Genomic DNA, 14,218 nt, shown 5'->3' with positions numbered 1-14,218 from the left:
TAGTTTCCAAAATGGAGTCACTTGTTGGGGGTTTCCACTGTTTAGGCCCATCAGGGGCTCTGCAAACGCAACATGATGCCCGCAGACCATTCCATCAAAGTCTGCATTCCAAAATGGCACTCCTTCCCTTCCGAGCTCTCCCAGGCGCCCAAACAGTGGTTCCTCCCCACATATGGGGTATCAGCGTACTCAGGACAAATCACATAATAACTGTGGGGGTATGATTTCTCCTGTTACCCTTGTAAAAATAAAAATTTTGGGGCGAAAAGATCATTTTTGTGGAAAAAAAAATGGATTTCTTATTTTCACGGCTCTACGTTATAAACTTCTGTGAAGCACTTGAAGGTTCAAAGTGCTCACCACACATCTAGATAAGTTCCTTAATGGGTCTAGTTTCCAAAATGGGGTCACTTGTTGGAGTTTTCCACTGTTTAGGCACATTAAGGGCTCTCCGAACGCAACATGGCATCCGATCTTAATTCCAGCCAATTCTGCGTTGAAAAAGGCAAACGGTGCTCCATCCCTTGCGAGCTCTGCCGTATGCTGAAAAAGGGGTTTACCCCCACATATGGGGTATCGGCGTATTCAGGAGAAATTGTACAACAAATTTTGTGGTTGATTTTCTCTTTTAACACTTGTGAAAATAAAAAAAATTGGTTCTGAAGTAATTTTTTTCCAAAAAAAAGTTAAATGTTAATTTTTTCCATCCACATTGCTTTTGTTCCTGTGAAGCACTTAAAGGGTTAATAAACTTCTTGAATGTGGTTTTGAGCACCTTGAGGGGTCTAGTTTTTAGAATGGTGCCACTTTTGGGTATTTTCTGTCATGTACACCCCTCAAAATGACTTTAAATATGATGTGGTCCCTAAAAAAAATGGCTTTGTAAATTTTGTTGTAAAAATGAGAAATCGCTGGTCAACTTTTAACCCTTATAACTTCCTAACAAAAAAAATTTTGCTTCCAAAATTGTGCTGATGTAAAGTAGACATGTGGGAAATGTTATTTATTAAGAAATTTATGTGACACATCTCTCTGATTTAAGGGCATAAAAATTTAAAGTTTTAAAATTGCAAAATTCTAAAATTTTTTGCCATATTTCTGTTTTTTTCATAAATAAACACAAAACTTATCGAAGAAATTTTACCACTAACATGAAGTACAATATGTCACGAAAAAACAATCTCAGAATCAGCAGGATCCATTAAAGCGTTCCAGAGTTATAACCTCATAAAGGGACAGTGGTCAGAATTGTAAAAATTGGCCTGGTCATTAAGCTGCAAACTGGCTCTGTCGCTAAGGGGTTAATACCCAGCACTGTTGTCGTCACTCAGAAGCGGAGCGTGCGGCTGCATAGAAATACATGCATGATATATCTAATATCAGATAATGTCACTTTTTATAGATTGCACAAAGTCTGATCTTTTTAAGACAGGATATCTCAAAAGTTTATAGCAGGGGTTATTAAGTTTATGAAATATCTATTTATGGAACCACAGGCTACACAAGTGATTTCACCTCTATGTTGATTTCCAAAGGGTGAACCGTTTCTTTAACTTCAACATGAAGCTGTAAGACCATTTTCTTTTGTAACTTTTAGAGGCTGCAAATCCCCATGAGAGAAAGTTAGAGAACAAGTGGAAATGAAGTATAAATGTTTTTTGGCACGTCTTGAAAATCACAAGAGTCTCTCTTGCAAGACCATTATCCTTCAGAGCACAAACTCTTGCAGAATGTTCATTTCCTTGGAAATGTTTAATTTTAGTTGTACTCCTGGTATTTAACCCCTTGTGGTTATTCTCAGAATCTTAAAATATTGATTCCAGCATATATCACCAGATGAATCTGTGCATGAGTATAAAGATAGAGTGAAATGATACATATGAGGCTCTGATGTAGAAAATCTTGCTATAGGTTTTTCTTGAGGCTTCAGTAATATTCTTCTTCAGCAGGGCCCGGGGATTAGTGGAAACTGTGTCTATGGATATTGCTATTGCTATGTTTCATACAATGCGATATTTGCTGTTATTTTACTTGCTGTTTATCAGTATGAAACTTACTACTCTATGCTGCCAAAATCTACTTAAAAAATAACGGAAAACTAAAGTAAAATTGTGATCCTCATTAATAGTGATGAGCTCGTTACTCGAGATTTCCCGAGCATGCTCGGGTGATCTCCAAGTATATGGATGGGCTCGGAGATTTAGTTTCTGTCACCATAGCTACATGATTTGTGGCTGCTAGTCAGCCAGAATACACGTGGGGATTGCCTGTTTATTAGGAAACTAAATCTCCAAGCACATCCAAATACTCGGAGATCACGCAAGCATGCTCGGAAAATCTCGAGTAATAAGTATACTCACTCATCACTACTCATTAACTTTCATACAGTCCACCAGGGGCACAGCACAGATATTTATGGCAAAGCCATAAACAGAATGCAGGCTGCTGTGAACAGGGATAGTGATGGACTTACAGGGCAGATAAGTTCTTTTAACCCCTTTCTGACATCTGACATAATGATCCGTCCATGTGTCCTGGGCCTGTCTGACTATGGATGGATCATTACCTCATCTGTTTAAGGCGACACTGCAACTGAAGTCGTGGTGATCGCATTTTAAAATTTTGGCGCCATCTTACCTGTGGGTGGATGGTGCCATCATCCTGGGGGGTGTCGCCGCCTACCCACACCCACAATCACTGTGATTGGCTGTTCAATTTTGAACAGCCAATTGCAGCATTTCTCAGTGTTTCTGCCAATCAGATTGTCTGAAACACTGAGGTCCCAGCCTAGGATCGAGCACCGATTCTAGTCTGGTGCCTGGCAATACCAGGCATGGCCGTAAAGGTCCTTGATTGGCGCGATCAGCAATCACATTGATCATGCCAATTGCAGAGCACAGCCATGGTGTGACCACGATGTGCCCTGCCGGTGACCTGCCAGTGACCAGCCTAGGATTGGAGCTGTAAAAGCACCGATCATAGGCAAGACCTGGAGCCAATGATTGGCGCGATCGATGATTACATCAATCGTGCCAATCACAGGCCACAGCCGCGTAGTGACCGCCCTGTGACCTGCCTGTGCCCTGGATGTGACCTGCTCACAGCTCCAATCCTAAGCTGTTGCCAAAGTCACCAGGACCAGCTCTGATTGGTGTGATCAATGTCATCATCGACAACACCAATGACATGTCAGAGCAGCGGTATGACTGCTCTGTGACCTGTCTGTGTCTGCACTGCAGGTCCTCACACTAGCTGCGGATTCCTGGAGAGCGGTCACACTACAAGATCTGCTGCTGTGTTGGGCCTTGTGATGCCACAGAAGCCTGTGACACCACAATCCCTTTTCTCAAAGAACAGAGAAGAAAGAAGAAAGAAAATAAGACAGAAGAAAGAAGAGAGACAACTGTAAGTGTTTTGCCTGATGTCTCTTCATCCACCCTAATCCCCCATCCCCCTCCCCCTTCCCTTTCACCCTCTTTTTACCCTCTCCACCCCTCTTTTTGCGGCCTCGGTGTGCACATTTAGCAGCTGCTGAGCGTTGATTGATGATGCAGTCCACCGATCAACACTCGTGCTTGCTGTTTTCCACTTTTCTTTTTCACCCCTTTGCACCACCCCCTTGCACATATCAAGCAGCCGCCGAACTTTGATAAGTGACGCAGTTCACTCATCATAGCTCTTGTCTGCTGTTTTAGACACTTCTTTTTTTCCACCTCCATGCGCACATCCAGCAGCTGCTGAACTTTGATAAGTAACGTAGTCCACTCATCAGAGCTTGTGCCTGCTGTTTTACACTTTTCTCTTCACAGACTTTTTTTTCTGCCTGGTTGCTTTTTTTCTTTTCAGACAAAAGTTTACACCAAGCACTATCCCCCCCCACACACAAACAAACTGAAAAGTAAAGTACTGACACAATCACCATATTCATAAAAAGATGTCCTGCCCATCCCATTCATCCCAACAACGCTATTCAGTGGAGGAAACATATCCTTTCCTTGTCTTCGACGCTGAAAGCGAGGGAGAGGATCCCACATTCCTTAGTTTTTCAGATTTGTCATCTTCTTCCTCTTCCTCCTCCTTATCTTCCTCTTCAGGTCCTGCTGAACCACCACACAGACGTCCCGGAACAGAAGGTGCAGCAGCACCCACCAGAACCCCATTACGGACCCCGTATGGATCTCTCCCCCCAAAAATTATGAGCCACTGATTCCTGATTTTGTAGCAGAATCAGTAATCAAGTTTGACACCACCAGCCTCACAGAACTAGACTTTTTCAAAGTCTTTTTCTCTGAGGATTTTGTTAACCTCATGGTGGGCAAAACTAATATGGATGCTCAGCAATTTTTGGCACAAAACCCGATTCATCATTTTCTAACTTGTCTCCTGTAGACGTAGTTGAAATGATGCAGTTTTGAAGCCTGCTCCTTCACATGGGGATCCTGAAGAAGCCGGAACTCTGGCAATATTGAAGTGTTGATGTTTTATACAACACTCCAGTGTTCTGAATGGTCATAGCCCGGACATGTTTTGAGCAATCCACACATTCCTGCATTTAACAATAATGCATAGTGTCACCCATGATATTACTCCAACTTTGATCATCTGTTCAAACTTCAGCCGTTCATCGAACACTTCAACAAAAAGTTTGCTAAAGTGTACGTGCCTCAAAGGGATATCTGCATGGATGAGTCCTTAATTCATTTTAAGGGAAAGCTCAGATTCCATCAGTACCTGCCCAGCAAGAGGGCCAGGTATGGAATTAAACTCTATAAGCTGTGTGAGAGTACATCAGGGTGCACCCACAGGTTTAGAATTTACGAAGGGAAGGACACCTGGATTGAACCCCTTGAATGCCCCCCTGTCCTGGGAGTGATTGGATAATTGTGTGGGATTTGGTGCACCCTCTGCTGGAAAAAAGGTTATCACCTCTACATGGATAACTTTTATACCAGCATCACACTCTTCAAATCCCTCTCTGCACGAGGTACCGCAGCCTGTGGTACTGTCTGCCGAAATCACAGAGGCCTTCTAAAAACGCTACTTGGGCAGATTCTCTGAAGGGGTGTCAGCAGAGCTCAATGTATTGACCTCCCGCTGGTGGTCTAGTACAAGGACAAGAGGAATGTCTTATTCTTGACCACCATACACAGTGATGGCAGCTCCCTCAGCACTGTGCGAGGTACCTCTGCTCAGGTGAGCAAACTGGACTGCGCACAGGGGTACAACAAAAACATGGGGTGCGCTGATCCCTCTTATCAACTCCTCCAGCCATACAGTGCTTTGATAAAGGCCAAGGTATGGTACAAAAAGCTGGTCATGCACATCGTACAAATGGCAATGCTCAACACTTTCCTGCTGTCATGATGTGCAGGCCAGACCGCTACGTCATACCTTCAGTTCCAGGAGGTAGTGATTAAGGCCTTAATCTTTAGAAATCAGGAAGGCCCCAGTACTTCCGTAACTAACGGTGCTCGTATCGTAGCAGGTCAGCATATCCCGGGGGAAGTCCTGCAAAATGGAAAAAAAGGAAGGTCGCAAAAGAGATGCCGTGTGTGTTACAAAAGGGGAATACGTAGGGACTTCATTTACCAATGCGACATCTGCCCCGACAAACCTGGCTTGTGTTTGAAAGATTGCTTCAAACTGTACCACACCTCCATGCACTACTAATTTACTTACTAGTTTCCAAAATGATGTCATTTGTGTTTTTTTTTACTGCTTAGGCACATCAGGGGCTCTGCAAACCAACATGACGCTCACAGACCATTCCATCAAAGTATGCATTCCAAACGTCACTACTTCCCTTCCGAGCCACAACGTGTGCCCAAACAGTAGTACTAAGAACAAATTGGACAACAACTTTTGGGGTACAATTTCTCCTGTTACCCTTGTTAAAATTAAAAATTGGGGAGTAAAAGATCATTTTTGTGGAAAAAAATAGGATTTTGTATTTTCATGGCCATGCGTTATAAACTTTAGTGAAACACTTGGGGGTTCAAAGTGCCCACCACACATCTATATAAGTTCCTTGGAGAGTCAAGTTTCCAAAATGGGGTCACTTGAGGGGGATTTCCACTGTTTAGGCACATCAGTGGTTCTCCAAACACGACATGGCGTACAATCTCAATTCCAGGGAATTTTTGTTTGAAAAAGTCAAACAGCACTCCTTCCCTTCCGAGCTCTGCCGTGAGCCAAAACACAGGTTCTCTCCCACATATGGGGTATCAGCTTACTCAGGACAAATTGCACAAGTTTTGGGGTCCAATTTCTCCTGTTGCCCTTGGGAAAATAAAAAATTGAGGACTAAAAGATCATGTTCGTGGAAAAAATATGATTTTTTTATTTTCACGGCTCTACGTTATAAATTTCTGTGAAGCACTTGGGGGTCCAAAGTGCTCACCAAACATCTAGGTAAGTTTCTTGGGGGGTCTAGTTTCCAAAATGGGGTCACTTGTGGGGGGTTTACACTGTTTAGGCTCATCAGGCACTTTGCAAACGCGACATTGCGTCCGATTTCAATTCCAGCCAATTTTGGTTTGAAAATGTCGAACGGTGCTCCTTCCCTTCCGAGTCCTGCCGTGCGTCCAAACAGTGGTTTTCCCCCACATATAGGGTATCAGCATACACAGGAGAAATTGCACAACAACTTTATCTGTCAATTTTCTTTTTTACCCTTGTGAAAATAAAAAAATATTGCTAAAAGTTCATTTTTGTGACTAAAAAGTTAAATTTTTTTTTCATCCACCTTGCTTCTGCTCCTGTGAAACACCTGAAGGGCTAATAACCTTCTTGAATGTAGTTTTGATCAGCTTGAGGGGTGCAGTTTTTAGAATGGTGTCACTTTTGTGCATCTATTTTCTGCCATATAGTCCCCCTCAAAGTGACTTCAAATGTGAGGTGGTCCCTAAAAACATGGTTTTGTAAATTTTGTTGTAAAAATGAGAAATCGCTGGTCAACTTTTAACCCTTATAACTTCCTAACAAAAAAAAATTTGTTTCCAAAATTGTGCTGATGTAAAGTAGACATTTGGTAAATGTTATTTATTAACTATTTTGTGTGACATATTACTCTGTTTTAAGGGCATAAAAATTCAAAGTTTGAAAATTGTTAAATTTTCAAAATTTTGTTAAATTTCCATTTTTTACACAAATAAACCAAGTTATATCGAAGAAATTTTACCACTAACATGAAGTACAATATGTCACAAAAAAACTTTCTCAGAATCGCCAAGATCCGTTGAAGCGTTCCAGAGTTATTACTTCATAAAGGTACTGTGGTCAGAATTGTAAAAATTGGCCCGGTCATTAACGTGCATACCACCCTCGGGGGGTAACGGGGTTAATAAGTATATCACTCCTGCTCACACATGACAGTTCTTGAAAGTCTTGTCTGTGTTAAGGTGGGAAAGAAATAATAGATTTTGTTATGAAGTTATTTATATTACATGCATGGGCCGACATATAATTGGTGCAATGTGTGCAGCCACACAGCAGCCCAAGAGGTATGGGACCCACTTCCACCTCCAAAGCAAGAAGAATAGGATGAGCTATTGAGCTACAAAGGGCCCATGTACTGTTCTTGCACAGGAGTCCTTTTTTTTCTCTGTTCACCATTGACCTACGTAGAGACACAGATCCGGAGTGCACACACTGTGCATGCCTTTCTGTGGGCACTGTTCTCATTGTGTATGCATGTCTGTGTATGTGCCTGATATCTGCTCCCGCCTTGCTACCTGGGCATCACACTAAGATAATACACATATGTGCTACCTGACTCCTGAGCTGCACATAGCAAATTCCTGCGATATTTGAATAAAGGCCAGTCCATGATGTTCAACCCAGTAAACATATTGATTCCTCAACGAATAGCCCAAAAATCTTTATTTTCACTAAGCCCAAAGTATTCTTCATTCTGTTTCAGAAACTCACTTTTGCCAGGTGAAAGAATATTTTGGACTTACTGTATGTAGTGTTACACATGCCATTAATGCTAAATGTGCAGCCCCAGAGGGACCCGAGAAGTAAGGAAGCCTACTTGCATCCCCAACGTAGGGGAAATTATGCATTATGATGAACTATTGGACTACAAAATGCTCATATGCTGCACTGGCATAGGGGCCCACTACTTTCTGTGTCTGCCCTTGGTTATATGTATGTATCTGTTAGACAGCAATAGTCACAAACTTCTGCACCACATTCATTGCTAATATTTGAATATTCGATTTTATGTGGCAATTAACCCCTTAGCAAACAGAGGTATTTTTGGTTTTGCATTTTCATGTTTTGCTCCCCTTCTTCCAGGAGCCATAACTTTTTATTTTTTGGTCAAAATGGCCATGTGAGGGCTTGTTCTTTTGTGAGACGAGTTGTACTATTTTTACCCTATCGTGTACTCAAAAATGGTAAAAAATTTCAAGTGTGGTGAATTTGCCGGCAGGGCCTACCTCTGTCGCCAGGTGGCACCACATTTAGTATGTATATGGCCCTGACAATGGAGGGGACAGTTATTCTAGCATCACTCTGTGATGTAGGCATGGTGCATCCAAGTGTATTGGAATGAAAGGGACTTGTGGTGAAAACCAGCCAGGGACCATATTTTTTCACAGAAAAGCAAGTCAGTGGATTTAATTAGCTTCCTGATATGACCTAGAAGACAGAACAACACCCTTTTTAAACTGCGAGCAGTCAGTTTGAGTTTGATTATTATGAGTGTATACTTACCCTGGTTTGTGTCTCCATGTAAAGGGGTTGTCCATTACTCAGACAACCCCATCTCAATCAGCATACTTGACCCCAGTATAATTACAACAGTTATACTCACTTCCAGTTCCGGTGGCAGAGCTGCTCCAGAGATATCGGAACTCACTCTTCTGGGGATCACATCACATTGCTAAGTCAATGCAATACTGATGCCCAATCAGTGCTTGCTTCACGATCCCTGCTTTCGGACAAATCAAACATCAAGAGCAAGTGAGTGGCCTGCTGCAGCTCTGACTTCCTCTTGCTGTCTGATTTTCCCAAAGGCACTGATTTGGCACAATGATTGAGTGTCGTATCAATATGATGTGATCCCTGGAAGAGCGAGTGCTAACATCGCTGGAACGGCACCAGAAATTGTTATAATAGTTGTCATTTTAAAAAGGGCGAAAGTGTTGTTTGAGATGGAGCTGCCCTAAAAGTGGACAACCCCTTTAAAACCCTTCTGCCTGACCTGGCTTACTTGATTCCCTTTGCTGACTTTGGACTGATTTAAACCTCCCTTTGTCTAATTATTCTGACTTTGATTTTACCCTCCTGGTTTTGACCTCGGTTATCTCCTGATTTCATCTGTGTTTTCTCATTTTGTCACGTCACTGCAGTATTACTATAGTGCTATTCTTTACCTTCAGCAGTGGGACGGCTTCATGTGCCTCCTCACAGGATTGGTATGTAACTTAGGTAACACAAACCATCTCATCACTTACTAAGTTATATTGGCTATTATAGCACCTTTATCCTCTCCCAGGTCTATCTCACAAAGCCCAGTCACTAAGAATCTCACTGTACAATATATCGGTATGTGTGTTCTTTTCTACGTTGATCTTGTTCTTCATGATTATTTATTACTCTCTGCCAATATATATTATGTGCGATAATGTGACCGATGTCTCAGCATTTTTTCAAAAGTATTTACCTAGAAAACCCATATATTGTTGTATATACTTTCTTTTTTAATTGTATTATTTTCATCTTTATTTATATTTCACAGTACATTGATGAAGGTCCTAGACCGAAACATCTGTGTATGTATGTACTGTTGTATAATTAAAAATCACCTTTCTGCATCAGAAACCTTTGGTGTGTGCCAAGTTTATATATATTTAGTTCACGGATTGGGATCCTACTTGGGCACCACCTACAATTCTCAGGGTTGTGCCAACGGTTTTGTTCTTACATAGCTACCCTTTACGCTGTGCACACCCTTCTGGGCAATGACATCCCTTACGTTTTCATATAATGCAGAGGAGACATCTCACATTATAGCACAATCCACCCTTCCCAGCGATTTCCTTAGACTGCCTCCCAGGGAGACCAGAGGTCGTGACTTGGAGAGGACACTCAGGCGGTGCACCAATTTGGAGCTACACTGTGTTACCCTCACTGAATACCTTAAAGTTCAGAGGATACCTAGAGGTTTACGGGTTCCCCTACGTCCCACCCTCTTCAGCGATTCAAGTGATTTCTGTTCTAAATTTGAACAAATAATTAACAAATGTTCCTTTGACCTTATGACCCTCATGTTAGAGCATCTACATCTAGGAATTGCAAAGTGCAAAGAGGAAATCTCTAACATAGAAACCCAGCTCTCATCTTCCATCAGCACTGAAGACTTCAATAATTTGAAGACCAAGATCAACGGTGTCATCGATCAACACCGACGAGACACCGAGACCAGAAAGAGGAATAAGTTTGCCCGTGACACAGAAGATTACGAACAGAATAGAGTCTACAAATGGCGAGAATCTTACAACTCCGGGAACTTCAATGCCTACTCCAATTACAGATCCACCACGGACATCTCGTCTTCGGGATCGGATCACGACAAACAGGCCTCATACAGTCGTTTTTTAGGCCAGAGACGCAGACACACGAAAAGAAGAGGACCCGCAGGGGGAAGAGACCCACACAGAAACATGGACTCCGGTCGTATCACTCGCTCGCAGGTAATGACCCGTTGGTAATCAATATCTCTTCTAAAAGTTTAGGTATAGCAGAATACCGGGTTTTACAAAAAGGCCTTTCCTTCTGCCCAAGTTATAGGTACAATACCTTTAATCTTGACATGGACCTTCAGAGGTTCTATAGATCACTAAGGCTGAAATTACACTTCTCCAATGCTATTGGCACCAACAATAGTACCATACCACCACACCCTCTCTTGCTATCCTCAGATAGCCTAGGACTGAGGAATAAAAGCAACTTCAGACCTCCCACAGGCTCACATGCCCTAGAGACATTCATCTCTTTTATTGATAACACTTTCCAAAATCTGCGGGATGATATCCATAAAGGGCGCATGCATTTTCCATCCAACCTTACTGCACTTGATCAACAAGCTCTTAAAACCTTACAGGACGACAAAGACATTATTATCAAACCAGCAGATAAGGGGGGAGCCATTGTTGTCCTTGACAAAACAATGTATTTGGGCGAGGTTCATCGCCAATTGAGTGACACCTCGGTTTATCTACCACTTGAGAGGGATCCCACCAACGAAATAAAACACATTATTCAAACTACCTTATCTAAATATAATTTGAGCGGAGTCCTAGATAACAAAACTTGTGATTTTCTAACCAAAAAATTCCCCATTACACCGGTTTTTTATATACTGCCTAAAGTACATAAAAACTTAGATAACCCACCAGGAAGACCTATCGTGGCCTCTACGGAGTCAATTTTCTCTCCCATCTCCAAATATCTAGAGAAAATTCTTACACCTCTCATCAAACAGACACCCTCCTTTCTACTTGATACAGGGGCCTTTTTGGATGTTATCCGTACTCTGGACCATGTCCCTAAAGATGCCATTCTTGTCACTTTTGATGTAAAAGATCTATATACATCCATTCCCCACATACAGGGTATTCAGTCAGTGCGGAGACTTCTGGAACTATCCAAATTCCATCCTGAACAAACCAATCTATGCTGTGAATTATTGTCCATCATTTTAACCAGGAATTTTTTTCTTTTTGAAGACAAATATTATTTGCAGACGAGGGGGACTGCAATGGGCTCGAACACCGCACCTCCGTATGCAAATTGCTATGTGGCCCATTTGGAGGATCACATCATATATCGTGACTGTCTCTTCCGCACTCATGCGTTAGTGTGGAAGAGATATATCGACGATATCTTCTGTATCTGGGGGGGATCACTAGATACACTACAATCCTTCTTCTCCATGTTACAAACAGCCTGGCTTGGACTGAGCTTCACCATGTCCTATCACCTTGAACAAATCAATTTCCTTGATACGGTAGTCATGAAGGATGATTTGGGACACCTATCCACTGACCTCTATAGGAAACCCACTGATCGCAATAGTTTGCTTCATTACGAAAGCTTCCATCCCACTAAAATGAAAAACGCGATCCCCAAGTCACAATTCAAAAGGGTTCAGAGGATTGTGTCTAACACAGGGGTTCAAAAAATACGCATGGATGAAATGCGCACAAAATTCCTTGAGAGGGGATATCCAACGAGTGTGTTAAATGATGTGGACTTTTCCCCCCCAAGGGAATCTAAGACCGCCAATCGCATTTCTTTCGTTCATGACTACCATCCCTTTGCTTATCGTATTCATTCCAGCATTAGACGTCATTGGCATCTCCTATCTACGGCTCACCCGAACGTAGAGGCATTTAGAGTACCCTTTTTACCGTGTTTTAGGAGACCACGGAATGTCCGTGACACTCTGATTAAAGCAGATATTGGCTCCCCTGGCCCTCTAAAAAAGCAACAACGTTTTCTATCAAATCTTAAATTCGGCACTTTCCCCTGCCTGCAATGCACACAATGTAATAACGTACAGAAAGGTAATTTTTTCTACCATCCCCATACCGGTAAAAAATTTAATATCCGTGAATATTACACCTGCGACAGCTCGTTTGTAGTATACATTATCAAATGTCCGTGTGGTTTACTTTATGTAGGGGAAACCACACAACACATCAGAGACCGCATATCCAAGCATAAGTCTACAATTAGGTGCAAGAATATGCTTCTCCCCATCCCATATCATTTCATCACTGCGGGCCACACCATTGCTCAATTAAAATTTCAAGTCATTGAGCAGGTTCACACCTCACGCAGAGGAGGCAACCGCATTAACATATTAAAAAGGAGAGAGGCTTTTTGGATTCACGAACTCAATACCCTGACACCCAAGGGGTTAAATAAAGACTATGATTCACAGGCCTTCTTACAAGTATAATGTCTGACACCATCTGATACGTTTACCCCCTCCCCCCCTCTTTTTCCTCTACAATGTCACTACTGGGTTAATGCTATAAATAATGTACTCTTGAATGCCACTGTACATTGAATGTCATGGATACTAATCTAATTGTGTCTCATTTACAGAACCAACAACTGTGATTGTTTGAATCGTCACCCTCAAAGCACTGAATAGCCACTATCTTCACCACTGGCACCTATGATGTCGGCGCTGCAGTAGTTAACTCAGGATAGTTCACTAATGTCCACCGCTCTGCCCTGCAAGCCAGCCTGACAGGCAGTAGTACACTCCCAGTGCTCCCTGCTGACACGCCCCCTCTATGTCTCTCTCGGTGTCCGGAGCTTATGGTGACGTGTCTAATACACGCCCACTGACTTCCGGTGGCGAGCCCCCAACCAGGGCTCATAATTCACAGGGTTATATAACCCTGCCACTCTCACACTTTGCAGCACTTGGGATTCGCGGTGGATACTGCGTCCACACTCCACAAATCACCACGGTAAGAGTTCTATGCCTCTTATAGACAGATTTTGTGACTTCATGTCACGTCACTGCAGTATTACTATAGTGCTATTCTTTACCTTCAGCAGTGGGACGGCTTCATGTGCCTCCTCACAGGATTGGTATGTAACTTAGGTAACACAAACCATCTCATCACTTACTAAGTTATATTGGCTATTATAGCACCTTTATCCTCTCCCAGGTCTATCTCACTAAGCCCAGTCACTAAGAATCTCACAGTACAATATATCGGTATGTGTGTTCTTTTCTACGTTGATCTTGTTCTTCATGATTATTTATTACTCTCTGCCAATATATATTATGTGCGATAATGTGACTGATGTCTCAGCATTTTTTCAAAAGTATTTACCTAGAAAACCCATATATTGTTGTATATACTTTCTTTTTTAATTGTATTATTTTCATCTTTATTTATATTTCACAGTATATTGATGAAGGTCCTAGACCAAAACGTCTGTGTATGTATGTACTGTTGTATAATTAAAAATCACCTTTCTGCATCAGAAACCTTTGGTGTGTGCCAAGTTTATATATATTGCGTTATAATGAGGGAGATCGCCGGGAAACAAGCAGCTTTCCCAGCGAGCTCTCTCATTGGCTGCTGTGACGCGACGTCATCAGGACCTGAACCAATCAGGTCTCGATGACGTCGGGGGTCCCAGCATGCATTGTGCACCGGGATCCCCGCGTTATAAG

General features: G+C 42.3%; 1 protein-coding gene across 1 annotated transcript; it reads left to right on the top strand.

Moving 5' to 3' along the window:
- The first annotated feature begins 9,774 nt into the window (after positions 1 to 9,774).
- On the top strand, positions 9,775 to 13,362 carry LOC141050861 (uncharacterized). Its single transcript, XM_073547534.1, has 2 exons — positions 9,775 to 10,703; positions 13,126 to 13,362. Exons 1-2 carry the CDS (start codon positions 9,972 to 9,974, stop codon positions 13,138 to 13,140), a joined length of 747 nt encoding a protein of 248 aa, XP_073403635.1. The 5' UTR covers positions 9,775 to 9,971; the 3' UTR covers positions 13,141 to 13,362.
- Positions 13,363 to 14,218: the final 856 nt, after the last annotated feature.

This window comes from Dendrobates tinctorius, unplaced genomic scaffold (assembly GCF_039654945.1).
Source record: "Dendrobates tinctorius isolate UK_male_01 unplaced genomic scaffold, ASM3965494v1 ptg000154l, whole genome shotgun sequence".
NCBI lineage: Eukaryota > Metazoa > Chordata > Amphibia > Anura > Dendrobatidae > Dendrobates > Dendrobates tinctorius.
The sequence above is the reverse complement of the archived record's forward strand: the minus strand, read 5'-3'. Positions and strand labels throughout refer to the sequence as shown.